This window comes from Cupressus sempervirens, chromosome 8 (genome assembly GCF_028749045.1).
Source record: "Cupressus sempervirens isolate cs-2001-9-10 chromosome 8, ASM2874904v1, whole genome shotgun sequence".
Taxonomy (NCBI): domain Eukaryota; kingdom Viridiplantae; phylum Streptophyta; class Pinopsida; order Cupressales; family Cupressaceae; genus Cupressus; species Cupressus sempervirens.
In genome coordinates this window covers 382,259,501-382,281,143 of record NC_143125.1, presented here as the reverse complement: position 1 = coordinate 382,281,143, position 21,643 = coordinate 382,259,501, and the positions used below count along the sequence as shown (strand labels likewise).

The window sequence follows — 21,643 nt, the reverse complement described above, 5'->3', positions numbered from 1 at the left end:
TTGTTGTTGTGGTATAACAAATTGCTCATTCTCCTACTGTTGCATACTGTATCTTGGAGAATCGATCGATTGAGGTAGCTGGTTTGGGAATTGAATTCAGTCGCGTCTTACAACCTGGAGACTACAGACGGCAAAGTAATTTGGTTGGGGAAAATTGTCATTTAACTTCCAGCAGGAGATGTTGAGCATTTAAATTGTCTTTGGCAATCATTATAGAGCTGGACGGCTATTCCTTAGTACACTGCAATTATTTCCTGGGAGGATCGCAGGGTTATATTGGTATTGCATTGGAGGATTTTGGGGAGGCCATGGCTAGTCTGGACACCTGAGATCTACTACTGGGTGAATTCTGGTCTGTTATTGTGCCTGCTGGAACTGCATTGAATGCTTGACTTTAAGGTTTTTGGGTGTGGTTTCCTTTCCACATTTGGAGTGAGCTGCATACTGAATTTTGGGCATCATTACTGGCAAATCCACTCACTGTTGTAACTATCAATATTTAATCAGGCATATGTCAAAAACAGCCATTGTTAAGGCATGGTGATCTGGGCACTTACAATTCATATATGTATCTCGGCGTGGGTATTTGGGAGCTCTTGTGAAGTCACACTGAAAGGTTTAGGAATCAGCATTATGACAGTAGCATAATAGTCTGGTTTTTCATTTATAAATAATACATAACAATGTTTTGCTGATGTTGTAAGTATGCTAATTGCTAAGCCTTGAAGTCCCATTTCAGTTTATTGCATTGGTTAGAGTATGATGAAAGAATACCCTTACATGGTTATAGGTGTTAATGTTATAAGCTTACATCCTGAAATACAAAGAAAATCACAAGTTAATACAAGTAAGATCAATTCAAGTAAGAGCTAGTTGGAATATTACGATAGGATCAATAGTTTGTTGGCAAAGTGTTTGGCGTAATGTCAAAATATTGGATTGTGCAAGAAAATTGATGTTTGATTTAGCTATAACTAGACAGGGGTTTTACAATGGTATTAGAGCGGTTTCTTGCCAACCTGTAGGAATTGGGCTCAATTATTATCGGTGCTAACTTTGAATATTTTCAAATTGATTTTGTGATTTGGTTACCGGCATTATATGGTGATAGAAGATTCATTCCAAGTAGATATTATACACGCAGAGGGCATACTTCTTCGCCTATGGATGCAGTGGTGATAGGGGTAAGTGTGTGCCATGATATATCTACAACTACTTCTGTGATAAATGAGCCCTCTAGTGAGGCACTTAGCAGTAGTACTTTAGATGTTCAGGTGTGTGTTGTTGATAGTACACATGTTATTGATTTTGAGGTTGACAATGATCACTTGCCTAAGTGGAGTTGGGCTTAATTTACACCATCTACAGATACAATTCAATTTCATATAGTGGCACTTGGTGGTGTTTCTATGTTTGCCGATTCTGATGAGGACGTGGGTATTGTGGATACAATGGAGGTGAGTGCATTTGTTGAGAGCAACAGAGAACTAAATACTACACCTTGTTCTCCTATGGCTTCATCTTTTACAAGGGTTACTAGAGATGATCAAGATTCTAATGAGGAATGTAGTGAGGTATATTTCATGGGGAATACGTACTACTTCAGATTTGTGCAGGAGTCGTATGTTGTACAGAGTTTGTTCGTACCTAAGTCTGATGATTGGTGAAATGATTGGGTTAGTGCAAAGGACATACTAGGACCTTCTATGGATCTGACTACAGGTGACACTTGGGCACAAGTGTTCAATGTTATATTGCAAGTCATGTTATTGAATCTGTTGATGGTATTGGCATTTTGTTGGTTTAGTGAGGACATGGACATCACTTGCTTCTTATGGGATCCCCGATGGAGGTTTTTGTATGATGTCGGATTGCTTGAGGACAAGCAATCTTGGGGAGGGACGACTATAATGTCACAGTTTTTGGCAAGTCTGTGCAATTGATGGAGTTAGCTCATCATAGCAACCCTCGTCAGCTAATAGGGTGTTTTGGGGGGGTTCCAACTGTAGATTTACTATTTTTAATAGCTCTATTTTTGGCAGTGCAGTGGGTGGCTTCGGCAATTGGTCGTTACCTACAGTAAATAAAGTTAATAATTGTTTGAGCTCTTATTTATTCATTAATTCTTAAGTTGCATTATTATAATAATTTTTATATTATTATAATAATGACATTAAGTGATATTTCTAAAAAGTATGTTGGAAAGTTTCTAATGTTTAGTTCTTTTAGGAAACTTTCACAATTTATGAAGTGCAGTTTTTTAAGAAACTTTGGCCAACAAAGGATTATAAATGAGAGCTCATTTCATTGAGAAAGCACGCTTGAAAAAGATATTTGTTTTTTTATGCCTTTGTGGTTTTTTTCTGATTTCCAATTTGTGCGCCCTTGCTTAAGTATAAGGGACTCATCTAAGAAGTTCTTCGCAATTGTGTTGAAGTATAAAATTGGCTAACATTCTCCTACTGTATTTTCTATAGCTAAAGAGAACAACCTTGAAATATAGATATATATTATCATTCAAATTTTTGGCTGAAGGGTTCTGTGAAGTTTCTGAGCACTGTTCTGAGCATTTCTTGTAATTTGTTGCTGTGGTATAAAAAATTACTCATTCTGCTACTGTTGCATACTGTATCTTGGAGAATTGATCGAGATTGAGGCAGCTGAATTGGGAATTGAATTCAGTGGCATCTTACAACCTGGAGACTGCAGACTGCAAAGTAATTTGGTTGGGATAAATTGTCGTTGACTTCCAGCAGGAGATGTTGGGCATTTAAATTGTCTTTGGCAATCATTATAAGAGGATCACAGGGTTACATTGGTATTGCATTGGAGGATTTTGGGGAGGCTATGGCTAGTCTGGACACCAGAAATCTACAGCTGGGTGAATTCTGGTCTGTTATTTGTGCCTACTGGAACTGCATTGAATGCTTGACTTTAAGGTTTTTGGGTGTGGTTTCCTTTCCACATTTGGGGTGAGCCACATACTGAATTTTGGACGTCATTACTGACAAGTCCACTCACTGCTGTAACTATCAATATTTAATCAGGCATATGTAAAAAGCAGCCATTGCTAAGGCATGGTGATCTGGGCGCTTACAACTCATATATGTATCTCAGCATGGGTATTTGGGAGCTCTTGTGAAGTCACGTTGAAAGGTTTGGGCATCAGCATAATGACAGTAGCATAATAGTCATGCTTTTGATTTATAATTAATATGTAACAATGTTTTGCAGATATTGTACGTATGCTAATTGCAAAGCCTTGAGTCCCGTTTCAGTTTATTGCATTGGTTAGAGTATGATGAGAGAATACCCATACATTGTTATGGGCATTAATGTTATAAGCTTACATTTTGAAATACAAAGAAAATCACAAGTTAATACGAGATCAATTCAATTAAGAGCTAGTTGGAATAGTAGGATCAAAAGTTTGCTGGCAAAGTGTTTGGCATAATGTCAAAATATTGGATTGTGCAAGAAAATGATGCTTGATTTAGCTATAACCAGACAGGGTTTTTACAGTAGGATATCCCAGACCAGTGCACAGCACTACCAAAGTCAGACCCATTTTACACACAGTTCAGAAACTCAAACATTTATGTAAAAAGTGTACAAAGGTTTAACTGTGATTTTTTTTAAATAGCTTTTTTGGTTCATAACTATTTTTTCATTTAACTTTTATATTTATGTACCATGGTGCCTCCTGGAACATGCCTGTGTACATACAGCCAGGCCAAACCCAGAATGATTTGGTCAGAGTACACCCAGGCATGCAGGCATACCCAACAAATAGCTAAAGCCTGATATTCTTTGACTTAACATTCTTAAGAAAAAAGACTACACTGCCTTTTTATTGATCTGAAAATTTCAAATTATGTTAATATATCAATAAGCAGCCAGTTGACATCTGCCTTAATTTCTTGAGGGCCACCCCAAGCTGGCTGTTTAAATCCTTCAACAATCAAAATATTCCTTTATGGCATCCTTTAATTCATAACATTTTTATATGTCGTATTTTCTGAGCATATAGATCGCTTCCTTGCAGTCCAATTGAAGTCATGAGCAACCATGCACTCTTAAAAGAAATTTTAATTAGGCACCCCATAAAGTTATGATTTAATTAGTATTCTAAGTTTCAGCAAACCTAAAAGCTTGTGGTGCTAGTGGAGAATATGTCTGAGGGAAGAATAATGATATAGATGATTGACATGAGTACAGTATATTAGAAAGGCAATAATATTTGGTACTACTGAAGCATTCCTATGTTAATATTCCAGCAAGAAGCAAATGCACAAATTAATGCCATACAATGGCAGCTTTTATACAAAGCATTTTGCTTCAAAACCTCAATTCTGAATATACATTTACCAAAAAGATAACTCTGCCCCAAATATCATTTTGATCAACAATTCTGTGCCTCAACATTGGCAATTGTGAGTTCACTCAAGTTACAAGAAAGCTTTGTTCTTCTCCAAGCCATCTTATAGCATCCCAGCAAAACTGGCTTGTTATGTGCTCATGACTCAGGAAATCAATATATATAAGAATAACTTTCATAATAGTTTTCATTTTGGAATGTTGCTTGAATATAGAATATCCCAAACACAAGAGGCTTCAAGTATGTGTTCAAGGCTTCAAGTATGTGTTCAAAAGTGAAGGAGCTCCAAAATTATAAGAAAACATTAAACACATTGTAGTAGGCACAAAACTTTCAAAACTCAGAGTACAAATCTCTTTATACAAATGCATCCAAATCTTCAAAATAGTTTCCCTTTGTCTTAGCATGCGTTGAGGATTTTATGTATCTTTTGACTCCGCGTATAAAAATATAAAGATCATTCTAAATCTAAATAGAAATCATAGTTTTTCATTTTGGAATAATGTTTGAACAGAAATATACCCCAAACATAGTGGCTTTGAGTATTGGCTCCCATGTGAACTCCAAAATTCTTTGCAATAAATATCGCATAGAGTGTACAGAGGACAACAGGCATAAAACTTCCAAAAATTAAGAGTATATTTTCTTTACAAAAATGCATCAAAATATCCCAAATAATTTCCCATTGCTTTAGAACCGTAGAACGTGATGAGAATTTTATGTACCTTTCAATGGCATATATGAAAATGTAATGATCATTCTAAAACTAATAAAAATCAATTAGCATGTCATGTACATAAAATTGAGAATAAAGCTCAAAGACTAATTTAAGCAATATAAGGCTCTGATTTCATGTGACAAATAGGATCTGTATTAATTTCAAAAATTTCCATACCTGAGAAGCGAGTGATTTATTTAAGTTATCTCGTTCCTTCTCCATATGAGCATGGGCCATGCCATAAATATATGCAGATTTTGCTAAAAGACCACCATTGTAACTGGGATTTGCATCTCCATACTTACGACAATCCTCAGATAATTTTGTTCCTTGAAAATGATAAACAGAGAACTTCAAAAATGTATTTCTAGGTAAGCATTCCAACATCCATAACAGAAACAGTGTTTCTCTTCCATTGTACAGCATACCTATTTCAATCTGTCTAGAACCAGAGGATACAAGCCCTTCAACACCTCGAACAATGTCTCTTTGAAAATGCTGAACCATGCAACAAATTAAGAAGGTTTAAACGAGACATTATCAAAAAGAAAAATGATTACAACATTATATATGACCTGCTTTGATAGCATACTTTTCCTGTTCGAGTAGAGACAAAAAGCTTCTCAAGCAGTTGGTGTCGTTGCAACTCTGCCTCATCTATGACTATTGTATCGGAACTTCCATAACCACTTGAATTGAACTGTTTAAGAACTGCCTGCAGTCCATGGTGTAGACCAATAGAATTAAAAATCCAACCACATAATAAAAGAATGTGAATGTAAAAGAACATCCAGTATACTTCCTAACTGATGGATAACCCCATGAAATTTTCTCAAAACTTTCATTGCACTTCCGAATAAGTACTAGGAAAAAATGCAAAACTATAAATCAACCAATGCCAATGAGAAATACAATTTATTTTGGAATGGTTAAGGGGAAAAATCCAGCCAAGTTCCAACTCACATTAAAGCAGATACACATGCATTTATCCCAAGCATGTATAATACCAAGTGTCCATTTATTTCTGTGAACGTAATTTACCAGATACAGGATTTTTTTTTGTATGACACACAAGGGAATAAAGAATTCCATTCAGTGATGAGTATTAAATCCATGCAGATACAAGGTACGCAGATTCTACACTAGAAATTAAACCCTAGGAGACTTAAACTTGATAACTTCTACCAGAGCTGCTGATGATTCAGTGATGAGTGTTTAATCCATGCAGATACATGGTACGCAGATTCTACACTAGAAATTAAACCCTAAACACTCGGAGACTTAAACTTGATAACTTCTACCAGAACTGCTGATGCTTAATACAAGAATCTAAAAGTACATCACACTAAAAAGCAAACTAAATACACATTTTGAACTCCGAAACCTACAACTATCCTCTCACTGAAACTGAAATGAAATTGATAGCACTATCTCAAAACTGGAATGAATTTCAGTCACACCTATCTAACCAGAAAAGGCCAAAACCTACAAAACTGGAAGTTTTAAGGCTGAGGTTCCATGGAAGGAGGTTTCCTATAAAATAGACCTTTAAGGCTGAGGTTCCATGGAAGGAGGTTTCCTATAAAATAGACCTAAAGCCACTTGCTATTTTTTAGGGAAAATTTTAAAGCTAGGGGTCTCATGAATTATGTAGTTTAGTTCAACCTAAAAATTTCAGCTCTGAAATTTAAGGAAACTGATGATCTCATGAGAACAATAACTTTGTCTTCTAAACTTTGTGCTTAAAAAATTAAGTAAAAAGTCAACTTCCCTTCAAAAATATTTTTAACAAAATATCTGAAATTAAAATGTTTGATAGGTGGAAAGCATTCCTAAGCTGGTGGGGCAATTTCTAGCCCCACCCACTTTTCACTGGCTTGCTCAAAATTAGGAACTCATATTTTTTAGGAGGATATTCCAAATAATCCCATAGCAAAATAAAATTTTGTTCATGAGACCACTATCTTCCTGAAAAATAGAGCTTCAGCAACCCTCATAGGACCCCTGCCTAACTTAAGCACTTTAGCTGAAAATAGAACAGTAATTAAAGATGCCATCTAGCTAAATCTGTAAAATCAAGCTTCCTAATATACGTCAATGGGTATAGTAGAAAAAATTTAGGAGCTTTTATATATGTGGAATCCTGTGGATTTATTTAACAATGGGCAAGCTTATTCCAGAAAACCCAGTGATCTTGTGGTCTCTTTTTAGCAACAAGCTGAATCCAAAATATTAAGGTAAGGTTTTAAAATATTATAGACGAATGGAATGAGGCAGCAAAATTGTAGGAAGTGGGTGGGAAATTTTAATCTCCACCTTAAAGAAATTTGTTTAAATCCTCATATTTTGAGGCACAAGATTCTATTTTATCCTGTAGCATAATTTTCTTTCTCTAATGGCACCCCCTGTGATGTCCCCAACTCAAATTGTGAGTCTAATGAAGCATTAACTGTCATTTCCTTGCATTCCGCAAGAGCAAGAGTGTGTACAGCATTATTGAGTAAGTGTGGAGTCTTTGGCTAGTATTATGTTCAGTCTTATTATTGGCATATCTTTTTATTCAAATGAAGTAACTGCTAGATTAAAGACTAAAGTAGTCCCCCTTTTTTAGTTTAATGACTTAAGTGACATGTACTTTTAAAGTTTCTAATAAGTGTGTGGCGAAAATGCCAAGGAGCATGGAATTTCAAGGAGCCTATTAATTCATCTTTGGGGGTTTTATAAGGAGCATTGGATTAATTTAGTAGTGGATCAAGGGCTGAGGTTAAGTCATCCTTTTGAAAAATAATTATATAACATTCTAGAGGTCTTTTATAGCTCATTATGTTATCAATCTTTTCTATTTTGCTCTGCAATCTTTGGCTTAAGGTTTCAAACCCTTGAGTATCCCTAGTTTCAGATAGACAGATGGGCTCCCCCTAGTTAAAAGGATGAGTTTCGCTGAAAGGGCTTTATTATGTGATGCCCTAGCACATCATTTTCAGAGCTACATTCCCATATCAGGTTTGGAGGCCATTTTCTGAAGGCGAAATCCAAGTAGATCAACTTCAGATTTGTGTGTTATCTACAGCAAGCTGTCTTCATGTTTCTGAGTGTCCTTGACATAGCAACATAAATGACAAGTGGGACAAACCTAGCACTAAATCTGCATTATAATCATCTTCATCTCAAAAAAGATAAAAGAAATTCAATGTAAATCATTTCTGAAATTCTGAGCAGAATTAGAGTGTCTTTTTCTATTATTTTCCTATACTCAGGATACTCAAAAACTTATTTGTATTAGCAGAAAAATCAGATCAATAATCTAAATATAAATCTGAGTTTTGTTGAACAAAAATTGTATGTAAAAAAAAAAATCAGAATTTTATGCGCCCTATATTTGGAGATATTGTTGTCTTTCTATCATCCCTATTTGAGGATATTGCACCCCCTGATCCACAAAAATAGTTCCTGTAGCAACTCCATGGGACCCCTTCCTTATTCTCCAAGAGGATGAGGGTTGCATACAGCATGTGCCCTTTCCTACATAACTTTGACTTCAAACTCCGGAGCAGCGGTGAAACTCGCTGCTTAAAATAGAACCTTCTCGTGCAAGAGCTGCTCTAAACTAAAAGCATGGTAAAACAAACTGAAAGACGCCTGAAGCTGGCACGTGTGCCTAGAAAAGTATGCGTCCTCTATTTTAGCCTAGGTAACTACTGCGCCTGCCCCTACTCGCACTGTTGCTGCCCATAAAACTGTACTCTCTCCATATTGTCATGCCCAAGACAGAGGTTGCTGTGATGCTGCTCTCGATCTCCCGAAGTAAGTCTTTGCTGAGCAGAACAGAGTCCAAGCAACTAGGCAAAAACTCTAACAATGAATTACAGGTCTGAATAAGTTGAACCAATGAAGGCAAAAATTTAAAAAACTGTGCGAGAATAATCAGTGAAATCAAATACAGTCTCAAAGCGACACTTATGTTTAGGCGTGAATTTAAAGAAATGTTGACTAACTAACCATAGTATAATTTTGCCTCATAAAATGCTGCAATATATCAAGTCAAACAAGCTTCATCATACACAATGGCTCGACAGAATTCAATAAACACAGTGAGACTTTATCAGCATCATATTATAATACAAAGTTAATAATATGTAAATCCTTTATCATTATAACATTTTTTCTTCATCACAGAGCGTGATCAAAAGGACAATGATAAAAACTGATATATAGTTACATCCAGAAATATACTTCCAATCAATAATTAGTGGATCAGATATGTCATTCAGAAACTTCACCATACATAACTATTGTTAGAAGTAGCTAAATAATAAAGCTATCAGATCAGTAACGGGTGAATATGACCATAAATGTCACGGGTGAATATGTCAAATCTTTCCATTAAAATTCACAAAAAATCAAAAGTGGCGTAATTTCGTATTTTACAAGCATTTATCGATGGCAATGAATTCAAATAAAATTAAAAACGGCCCAATATGTGGGTTCACAATTTAATAAAAAGAAACTTTCCTGCTGAAAATCATAATTGAAGGTTTGAATGGAGGTTAACTTCTAAATATACGGGTGGGTGGGCATCAAATCCAATTCTGGTGAAATAAGAACGCAGTGTCGTAATTCCTACCTGATGAAGAGTACCAAAGAATAAATTTATTTTCTTTACAAGAGATGTAAATAGTTTGTTAGTCAATCTGGTGAGACATACAGGAAAAAAAACAGCCAAGGAAAGCATTCTTCTGTCCAAAAATTATTTCAAATGGTGCATTTCCCTAAGATACAGTGTCCCCAACAATATAGTAGATATAATAGATCCTATAATAGGATCGCAGAGTGGGTTCCCAAGCATTGATCCACTGCCACGACAACTACTACTACCGCTGCCAATACTCCAAAGCGGAAGTAAGCGTTAATCCACAACTACCAGCACTGCCATAACTAGCAATGCTCCAATGAGGATCAAGACAAGTGATTGATGCATCTGCTTACCTGCTGCTGCTTAGCAACCTGCTCCCTCAACTTGTTCGCTTGTTTTCTGAGTGCATCCATTGCTTGAGGGGAATTGAAGCCACCAGATCCAAAATGCAACCAGGTCAAACTGGATATCCCACCGCTTGCCACTTCCCTTCAAGCAACGAACGGGTAATTAACCTATTTATCTCCAGCCGATTTTAGGTAAAGACAAAAGGAATCTATTTTTGTGTAAATGAAAATGAACTTTACCGAGGTCTAATCACTATTTATACAGATAAGCACACATCTTATTCAGACTAATAAATTTCGTATTTGTATTTTGAAATATAAAATGTGGAATATGAGAAGTAAATGTAATTAATTAATAATTAATAATAATTTTGTGATTGATCAATAAGAATTATTTAAAAATAATATTTGAAATTTTTGAAATTTTGGTTTACATGATTGAAATGAGAATAGTTTTTTATTTATTTTGGAGTGTAATAGTTTTAATTTGTTTTATGTGAGCTAAGTTTAAGAGTTGGATCAAGTTTATGTTTATAAAAAATTTAATGCTTGTAAATTTAATTTAAAATTCTTAATAGCACTCTTTTTTGTTCTTCTAATTTGTCAATTTTTTTAATTTTCTTTGTTATCAAAGGACTTGCAATATTTAATATACTTTGGATGTATCACAAAGGCATATATTCTCCTAACCTATATAAGTGTGTACATGGCTAAAATTAATATTCTCCACATGACACGTATATATGTGCTCCTTAAATGCTTGTGATGTGAATCATCTATATTTTTTTTATTTCACTTATTGTATGTTGTAATGCAAATGATATATGCTCAGAAGATGTGAGTTGGAAATTATAATTGGAATAGTTATGGTGTTGATAAGTAGGAGATAATTTTCATAGCAAGTCAAATTGTGATATTACTATATTCATAAGGCACAACACTTGGTCAAGGGTTTGCAAATGGGGTTGCAAGCTTTGGGTGTAACCATGGAGAAAACTTTGTAGTTAAGCGCACTCAGGCTAGAGTAGTATTGGGATGGGTGACCTCCCAGGAAGTCTCGGTGCTTCACCCCTATGAGCATCACCTAGATCCAATGATTGCTAAGTATTCCAGTTATTCTCATAAGAGATGGATTCATGTTGAATCGCTACTCATGAAACATGGGTCAATGAGTTTGACTCAAAATCAGACAGTTAAAAACTAATAGCAATATCACAATTTGACTTGCTATGGAAATTATCTCCTACTTATCAATTGATGAGCTTAAGGGGCTTTCTAATGAATGGTTCATAAGGCACAACACTTGCTAAAGGTTTTGCATATGGGGTTGCAAGCTTTGGGTTTAACCATGGAGGAAACTACGTATTTAAGCACACTCAGGCTGGAGTAGTACTAGGATGGGTGACCTCCCAGGAAGTCCTGGTGCTTCACCCCTGTGAGCATCACCTAGATCCAATGAGTGCTAAGTGTTCCATTTATTCTCGTGAGAGATGGGTTCATTTTGAATCACTACTCATGAAACATGGATCAATGAGTTTGACTCAAAATCACACAATTAAATCCTAATAGCAATATCACAATTTGACTTGCTGTGGAAATTATCTCCTACTTATTAATTGATGAGCTTCAGGGGCTTTCTAATGAATGGTCCATAAGGACAACACTTGGTGTGGGTTTTGCAAATGCGCTTGCAAGCTTTGGGTTTAACCATGGAGGAAACACCGTAGTTAAGCGGGCTCAGGCTAGAGTAGTACTAGGATGGGTGAACTCTTAGGAAGTCTCAATGCTTCACCCCTCTAAGCATCACCTAGATCCAATGAGTGCTAAGTGTTCCATTTATTCTCATGAGGGATGGATTCATGTTGAATCACTACTCATGAAACATGGGTTAATGAGTTTGACTCAAAATGACACAATTAAATCTTGATAGCAATATCACAATTTGACTTGTTGTGGAAATTATCTTAAGGGGCTTTCTAATGAATAGTGCATAAGGCACAACATTTGATGAAGGTTTTTCAAATGGGGTTGCAAGCTTTGGGTTTAACCATGGAGGAAACTATGTAGTTAAGCGTGCTCATTCTGGAATAGTACTGGGATGGGTGACTTCCTATGAAGTCTCGGTGCTTCACCCCTATGAGCATCACCTAGATCCAATGAGTGCTAAGTGTTCCATTTATTCTCATGAGAGATGGATTCATGTTGAATCGGTACTCATGAAACATGGGTCAATGAGTTTGACTCAAAATCACATAGTTAAATCCTAATAGCAATATCACAATTGTTATGTTGTCATTGATGTCAAACCTATTCGTGAGACATTGTCAAACATTCTAGAGAGACATTTAGTAACAATGTAGAGTGTCATATTATTTGATTAATGAAGAGGATTTGAAAAGAGGTGAGCTAATCAAGTTATTGAGAAGAGAAGTTAAGTGTCATGGAATTTCAATGGGCACTTGATAAGTTGGTCGTTAACAAGATAATGTTTTGTTTAATCATTACATGAAGTAAGGAAGATAAGTGAATTGATGTATGAGTGAAATGATACTTGATCGAGTATTAGTGTTGGTAGATCAATGAAGGAACTGAAATAGAAGATTAAGGAATTAAAGAAGAAGTTGAGCAAACAATATAAGTCGAGTGATAGTTATGGCCAAACAAGTCATTGAAGCATGTTGAAGTATTGATCAAGTGTCAGTAACGACCAAGCGAGCTAGTAGAAGCTGAGCCAGATGGAACATTTTATGTTGAGCTATATAGTGATGATCGAGCAAAAGAACTTAGCGATTGTCGAGTGACAACAAAATTTGCAATTTATAAAAGAATCGAGATTGAGGTTGACACCTTGATCGAGTATTAGTGTTGGTAGATCAATGAAGGAACTAAAATAGAAGATTAAGGAATTAAAGAAGAAGTTGAGCAAACAATATAAGTCGAGTGATAGTTATGGCCAAACAAGTCATTGAAGCATGTTGAAGTATTGATCAAGTGTCAGTAACGACCAAGCGAGCTAGTAGAAGCTGAGCCAGATGGAACATTTTATGTTGAGCTATATAGTGATGATCGAGCAAAAGAACTTAGCGATTGTCGAGTGACAACAAACTTTGCAATTTATAAAAGAATCGAGCTTGAGGTTGACACAATTGAATTTTTGAGGTGATCAAAATGTGTGGATGATAAGAAATGATGAGTTGGCATATAAAATGCATAATGAGAGTTTGTTATGCGATTAAAGGAAAGGATTTGATCAAAAGTTTCTAAAAGTTTCAAGAAAGGATGAGAATAAAATGATGGAAGGATTCGGTAAAAATGACCTAACCCTAAGATCTACAATGATGTTTAAGCGGTAAAAGATCAACATTACTTATTTAAGGAGGCATGATAGATGTTTTATAAAGTTGGTTCATTGTTGATTGGCAATCTTAAGGAGAACCTATAAAGAATAAAGTAGCAGAGAAGTGAAGAGAGTAGTGAAGTGTGATTGCTTGAAGGGATGCCAAGCATATCAATGATGAAGATGATAATGGAGGCCAGTCAATGAACCAACAAATGAGTGAATGGAGATATGAATTTTCAAAGTGAGTTGTGTTTTACAGATCAAACATGTTGGTACTTTCTAACCATTGTGACAATCAAAATATTTTAATCAGGGTTGACCTAACAGTCATTTTGTAAATCCTTTAATGAAGGTGACATTCTAATAGACTGATCCAAAGTCCTCTAACTAGGTCACTCCTAACAGGGTGACTAAATCCTTTAACATGGTCACATTTAACAGTGTGTTTTGTAACCTTTAACAGGGTTGGCTCTTAACCGAGCTCACTTCAGAAGAGTGAAAAATGGTAGCATGTCACTTGGTGGTTTTTTCACAAATTGGGTTTCCACATTAGATCTCAGTGTGCAAATGTTATTTACTTATGTGAATGTTATGTTATGCATGTTATTTTTACAATTGTTTATTTTATTATTAGTTGACACACATGTACAAAATAGAAAGTTAAAGATTGTTAAGTTGATGATATATTGCTATATAGACCAAATTGTTTAATGAGATTGTTTGAAGCTGTTAAAAGTGGAATTTGGTACATCTAGACTCGAGGATAGTTGATTCACCCCCCACCCTCCCTTCTCAGTTATTCTAATCATTCTAACAATTGGTATCATAACTTTGGTGCTTGTAAGGAAAGTTTGAAGGGATTCAAGTCAAAGATCAATATGTACAAGAGAGAGATACCCAAGTTGAACAAGGAGAACTTCCCTACATGACAATGATTGATGAGATTGAACTTATCTGGTAATAGAGATTTTACATCACACTACCTAGACAATGAATACATTAAAGTACCAAGACTTATGATAATTGAACAAATGAAAGAGAAGCAGGAGCACAACCAAATGATGGTTGAACTAGTAATAGCCCTAAGTTATGTTGAATTTGATGATATAAAGGAATGCACTATTGCAAAGAATATGTGGGATAAGTTGACTCAAATCCATGGAGGAGACAAAAATGTGTTGATGGATAAGGCAAAAAGCTTGAGACATAAATTTGATGATATAAGGATGAAAGAAGGTGAAACTATTGCACAAAACTTTGGTTGAATCAAGAAGGCAATGGATGTTATTAGAGGAGCTAGAGGCATCATATCTAATGAGACTATGATAAGTAAGGTATTGAGGACTTTACTCCCTATCTATGCAATTAGAGTGTCTACAATTCAAGAACTAAGATGTACACCTGACAATGATCTGATATTGGATAGTCTAATTAGTAGACTCACTGCATTTGAATTGTCAAATTTTGATCATTTTTCCCCTACCAGTGTTCAATTTGCTTTTAAAGCTCAAGTAACCCTTGATGGATCTAAGAGAAAGAAGATGAGAAAGTGTGTAGAAAGTGACAATGAATCCGATGATGATCTTGATGAACTTGAAGCACTATTGGCCAGAAGGTTACCAAGAGGAAAAGGCAAATACAAAGGTAAACTCCCTATAATTTTTTTTACACGTAACAAAGTTGGGCATATTATTTGCAAGGAGTCTTGACATAAATGACAATGATGAAAGGGAAAACTTCAAGTATAGAGGAAGGAGAGACAATAGAGACAACTGAGGTAACAAAGACTACAAAGATAAAGGTATGAAATCTTGCTACATTGCTAAAGAAGATGGTTCTGATAGTGATTCTGATGATCATGATAAAGAAGTTGTTTATGTTGTAAGGAAAGATGATTCTGATGAAGATGAGAAAACTGTGTTGATTTCACATGTGAGTAAGAATGATAGACGGATAATTGATAGTGGTTTCTCACATCATATGATTGGTGATAGAAGTAAGTTTGAAAAGTTAGAATATTATAATGGAAGTAGTGTTAACTTTGGAAATGATGCACCATGTTATGTGAAAGGTAAAGGATCAATTAAGTTGAATGATAAGATAAGATGTGACAATGCATATTGGGTTGATGGACTAAAGTACAATTTATTGAGTGTGCCACATTAGTTCAAGCTACTAAGTTGAATTTTAGAATAAGAATGCAAAAATCTATGATGCTACTAGTGAACTAATTGGAAGTGGAGAGAAAACAAGAGGTAACTTATTCTATCTAGACCTATTTGAAGATACTTGTCTATTTGCACAATTTGAGGATATTGAGTTTTGTCATAATAGGCTATGCCATGTGAACTTTGATAATTTGGTAAGAATTAGTAAGATGAAAAGAGTTAGAGGATTACCAAGATTAAGAAAACCTAACAAAGTGATGTGCAAACAATGTCAAATGGGCAAAATGCAAAAGTCTAGTTTCAAGAGAAATACCTTTTCTTCTTATGATATTTTGGAGTTGATTCATACTGACTTATGTAGTCCTATTGGAGTGCAAAGCTTAATATTGTGACAAATATTTCATACTATTTATTGATGACTTTTCTAGAATAATGATTGTGATGTTCATTGAAGAAAAATCTGATGTATTTCAAATGTTTAAGTGCTATTTGGCTAGAGTTGAAAAGGAAACAAAAAAGAATCTGAAGTGCTTGAGATCAAATAGAGGAGGTGAATTCATATCAGATGATTTCAACATATTCTACAATGGCAAAGGAATCGAGAGACAAATGAGTGCACCAAGGACTCCACCACAAAATGGTACAGTTGAGAGAAGGAATAGATCAATCATGGATTGTGCAAGGATGTTGATGATGGAAAATAATGTTTTATAGAAGTACTGGAGAGAAGTTGTAAGTACTGCAGTTTATACTCTAGACCAATTTCAAGTGAAGAAAGGTACAGACAACACATTTTGAACTTTCGTGTGGCTATGCACCTAATGTCAATTATTTCAAAGTTTTTGGAAGTAAATGTTACATGTTAAAAGATGAAAGAAAAGGAAAACTTGGTGCAAAAAGAGATGAAGGTATATTTATAGGATATTCCACTAAAAGCAAAGCTTATAAGTATTTGAATTCTAACACTAACAAAATTGTGGAAAGTACAAATGTTAGAGTTGATGAATTTGAATAAAATAATGAAGAAGAATGAAAGAAAGAACCTAAACACTACATATATTTTGTCTACGTGTATGAAGGTGAACTTAGCACCTTACCTAAATCAAAAAGGTGTTTGTCAAGCATCAATAGCTAGGAACTATCAAGGTTCTGTAGAAGAGTTTTGTCGAGCATTAGGCTATAGGAGTTGAATTATAGATAAAGATTGTTAATCATCAAACAGAGGAAACCAAGTTGCAATTAGAAATACTAGAGTAAGAAGAACAAGCATAACCAAGTGAACCACTACAGGAAGAAAGAAGACTTGAACCTGTTTTGGCAAAGTATGTGAGAAGACATCATACACCAGATCAAATCATTGGAGACAAAGATTTACGAGTCATGACAAGAAGAAGACTAAATAATGACACATGTTTATTGTGTGATTTTGAATCCAAATCAGTTAAAGATGCTTTGGAGAATGAAGATTGGATAGGAGCAATGAATGAAGAAATAGAGAAAATAGAGAAAAATAAAACTTGGACATTGGTACCTAGACGAAAGGATAAAAATGTGATTGGTACTAAGTGAGTTTTTAGAAACAAGTTGAATAAGAAAGGCGAAGTCACAAGGAACAAGGAAAGACTAGTTTGTAAGGGATATGCACAAGAAGAAGTTGACTATGGTGAGACGTTTTCCCAATTGCAAAGTTGGAAGGACTAAGAACTTTTTTTACATATGTTGCTTACAAAGGATTCAAAGTGTACCAAATAGATGTCAAATTTGCATTTTTGAATAGAATCTTGAAGGAAGAAGACTGCATTGGACAACCTAAAGGATTTGTTGATCCAAGCAAGAGGAATATAACAAGTTACACAAAGCTTTATATGGTTTAAAGCAAGCCCCTAGAGCATGGTATGAAAGGTTACACAATTATTTGGTAAAATTTGGTTTTGAACGAACTAACAACAATAGCAATCTATATTTGAAAAGTGAATATGAAAGTAAGATCCTAGCTGAATTTTTTGTCGATGATATCATATTTGGAGGAAAATATTCAATGTGTAAGTCATTTGCTAATGAAATCAAGAAGGAATTTCAAATGTCAATGTTTGGAGATATTGAAGACTTTTCGAATGGAAGACTGAAGACCAGTTGGAACACATATGATGACTTGACATAAATTATAAAACAATGATGATTCTGTTGAGGCAAGTAAAACATTGTACAAGTCAATGATTAGTAAATTATAATATGTTGTACATAATAGACCTGACATTGCATTAGTAGATGGTATTGTTTCTAGATTTTCTACTAATCCTATAGAAAATTATACGATGGCAGTGAAAAGGATATTGAGATATCTAAGAGGAATAGAAGACTATGGATTATGGTACAAGAAAAGTGATTAGTTTGAATTGAAGGTTTTCACCAATAGAGATTGGGCTAGAAATGTTGATGATAAAAAGAGTGCAAGTGGAGGTGCTCTCTTTCTAAATAAGAGACTAATTCCATGGACAAGTAAGAAGCAAAATTGTATTTCTCAATCCATAACAGAAGTTGAGTATGTTGTTGCAACAATCAATTGTTCTAATATAGTGTGGATTAAGCAATTGTTGAAAGGTATGAAGGAAGAAAACACTAAACCTATTGTGCTTTAGTAAGATAACACAAGTGTTATAAACATTTCAAAGAACCATATGATGTGCACACAAAGACTAGACATATCGAGATCAAGTATCATTGCTTGAGAGAGTTAGTACAAGACAAAGAAGTGAGATTGAAATATGTAAACACAAAAGAACATATAGTTGACATATTCACAAAGTAATATAGAAGCATCCTGGGGAAGTTGGTAATCCTACATGTTGGAGTGGTTTTGACATTAGAGTTGGAGAAATCAGTCGAAGAATAGGTGATGCTTGGTCATTATCGGATAGTTCCTGGATGCAATATTGATCAAGGAGCTCATCATTGAAAGGAGCTCAATCACTGAAGGTGCATAGTAGCTGAAGGAGCTCAACTTAGTCTGCATTACTCAACTTGTGTTACATTTCTCAACATGTCTTTTTTTTCGATGATGCTTGGAGTTTTGCTTGATAGACTAGCACATCAAATGATGTTCTTATAGATTGGATAAGCTTACTTGGTGCATTTAATGCATGTAACATATGATTTTAATGTGGATCAATTATGGGGTTGTGGGTGGACCTATTTGGGTCTTGTTTATTTATCCTATGTGTATTTAATAATTGATGTAATTTGACTTGTGGCATATTGGTTTTATTGGGTTTCTAAATGCTTTTATTTGTAATAGTTCAACTTGCGGCTATAAGAGTATTTAAGGAGGGCTTGGGTAGAGTTGTAGGTATTCAATCCAAGAGCTAGAAGAGCAAAGGTTCAAGTTTAGGAATATGGGGTTGCAAATTTGTGAGCACAGCTAGTAGTTGTGGCTTGTGAAACCAGGAGATTTCTTGGTGGCTTGCGAGCACAAGTTTAAATCTAACTAAAGGTTTCTACTAGATCGTGGTTGTGCTACAAATCTAGACTAGTTAGTGTTTGGATTAGATCTTGATAGATCTTGTTGAACTATTATTTTCTTTGTATTTGGCTATAATTGCAAAGGCCTTACAGCTCGACACATTGCATGTAATCAGTTGTTTTATGAATAAAGAGTGGAGTTTGGTATTAGCTCTTGTATCTTGCATTATTTTTTTGTTATGTGATTAATTGTTGGGGGCTAGGATATCTAATTGGGGATTCTCTTTCCTTGCACTATATCAGGTGGTATCAAAGAAAAGGTTGGATCTAGTTGAGCATGTGGATTTGTTGCTTTCAGTTTGTGAAGATATTGGAAGGTGCCTCTAAGAAGATTGGACCCTAGGGAGATTGGTGATCCCTATGATGTTGTAGAGACCAAGATTTCAGAGAAGGTTGGATCATATTTTAAATTTGAGATGGAGTTGATGAAGAATGAGATCATGAGAGCTATAGCTGGTGTACTTAGGAATGTGGGTACCGAAGATGATCATGAAGAACCTATTGAAGAATTTGAACTTGTTGGATCTGGTGGTGAAGATAGAACTAATTGAATGGAGAGACCTATGGAAGATAGGGTTAGTCAGTTAGATAGATCTGGAGTTCACTTAAAGCTGAAGTATAAGATGGATGTTTCTAATTTCTCAGGTACTTTGAATCCTAAAGACTTGATTGATTGGATTGTTGAATTGGAAGACTACTTTGAGTTAGAGGATATTGGAGATCTACTCAGAGTGAGGTTGGCACAAATAAGCTAAAAAGACATGCTTCACTATGGTGGAAAGAATTGCAGCAAGATAGAGAAGAGGAAGGTGAAATGAAGATCACTATATGGAGGTTGAGAGTGACTTAGTTGAAGGTTGTTCCTGTTGATTATGAACTTGATTTGTTTAAGAGATTGCATAATCTAAAATAGAAGGATATGTATATGAAAGATTATACTGAGGAATTCTACAAGTTGAGAGTTCGGTCTGGGCATAGAGAACTATCTAAGGAGAAAGTGGCTCAATACATTAATGGTTTGAGTTTCAATATTCAAGATGAGGTCGTTATGCTAAAGATTAATTTAGCTGAGGATGCTTATCAATATGCTTTGACGACAAAAGATAAGTTGAAGAGGAGAAATCAAGGTAGTTCCAATGAAAAGGAGAAGCAAGAACACTTGGCAAAGGGTAAACCAAATGCAAAAAGGTGAACCAAAACCTATTGAGTCAAAGAGAAGGAATGGTAGAGGTGAATTTAAATGTACTTGTTTTTGTTGTGAAAAATAAGGTAACAAAGCTTATGAATGTTCTCAAAAGTATAGCGATAGAAAAGATGTTGTAAATGAGGCTGAAGACTCGGTCAATGAACCTGAGAGGGAAAGAGAGAATATGTTGAGTACTATTTGGTAAAAGGGTATTGGAACCTTGTCAAAGGAGTAATATGTTCAGGACTCATTGTAAGTTTATAGGTAAAATCTGCAATGTGATTTTGGATGGTGATAGTACTGATAACCTTATTGTTGAGGAGATGGCTTAGAAGCTTGGTTTGAAAAGAGTGAGACATCCTTGTCCTTATAGAATTGGTTGGTTACAAGATGAACATGATTTGGAAGTGAGGGAGCAATGTCTTGTTGATTTTCAAATTGGGCAGTATAAGGATCAAGTTTTGTGTGATATTGTGGACATGAGTAGCTATCACATATTGCTTGGTAGACCTTGGTAGTATGATTGTAGGGCTAAGCATGATTGTGTCAAGAATGTATTTATAGTTGAGCAGGGTGGCTGGAAGCTTCACTAATTCCTTTGAAGAATGAAGAACTCGGTAAGAGGAACCTGAGCTTTGGGAGTTAAGTTGAGCTAAAAGATTCTGAGAGAGTTAGAGATCAACATGGAAAATAAGCCAGTGCTACACTGAAGAAGCAGAGTAAATAATTATCTATTGCCAGAAAGGATTGACATAAGTGAAATAAAGAGAAGAGTGTGCAAGTTGATAACTTGGAGGATATGTATGAGAAGAACCAATTTGGGATTTATGTGTTGAACCCTACAAGATGTTCTTCTAGCTAATTAAGAACATCTTTTCACACCTGGTATGTCTGATGTAGGATCATCCTGGGGAAGTTGGCAATCCTGCATATTGGAGTGGTTTTGACCTTGGATTTGGAGAACTTGGTCGAAGAAGAGGTGATGCTCGGTCATTATTGGGTAGTTCCTAGATCCAGTATTGAATAAGAGCTTGGTTACGAAGGTGCTTGGCTTATTCTGTATTACTCGACATGTAATGTTGCTCGATGATGCTTAGAGTTTTTCTCGATAGTTTGGTGCATCAAATGGTGTTCCTGTAGATTTGATTGACTGACTTGGTGCATTAAATGCATCTACCATATGATTGTGATGTGGATTGATTGTGGGGCTATGTGTGGACCTATTTGGGTTTATCCTATGTTAATTTAATAATTTATGTGAGCCAACTTGTGGCATATTGGGTTTATTGGGTTTCTAGATGCTTCTATTTGCAACAGGCTGACTTGTATTTGTGTGAGAATTTAACGAGGACTT

At 35.3% G+C, this 21,643-nt stretch overlaps 1 protein-coding gene across 2 annotated transcripts in view; it reads right to left on the bottom strand.

Moving 5' to 3' along the window:
* Positions 1 to 10,221, bottom strand: part of LOC149542898 (SH3 domain-containing protein 2-like) — a 71,459-nt gene extending 61,238 nt beyond the window's left edge. For both annotated transcript variants that reach the window (XM_089797817.1, XM_089797816.1), the window contains exons 1-4: positions 10,083 to 10,221; positions 5,689 to 5,811; positions 5,525 to 5,594; positions 5,274 to 5,425 (exon numbers count right to left, since the gene is read on the bottom strand). In XM_089797817.1, coding sequence (XP_089653943.1) covers positions 5,274 to 5,425; positions 5,525 to 5,594; positions 5,689 to 5,811; positions 10,083 to 10,142 — 405 coding nt within the window. In that variant the 5' untranslated portion in view covers positions 10,143 to 10,221. The remainder of the gene's footprint in view (positions 1 to 5,273; positions 5,426 to 5,524; positions 5,595 to 5,688; positions 5,812 to 10,082) is intronic.
* Between the last annotated feature and the right edge of the window lie 11,422 nt (positions 10,222 to 21,643).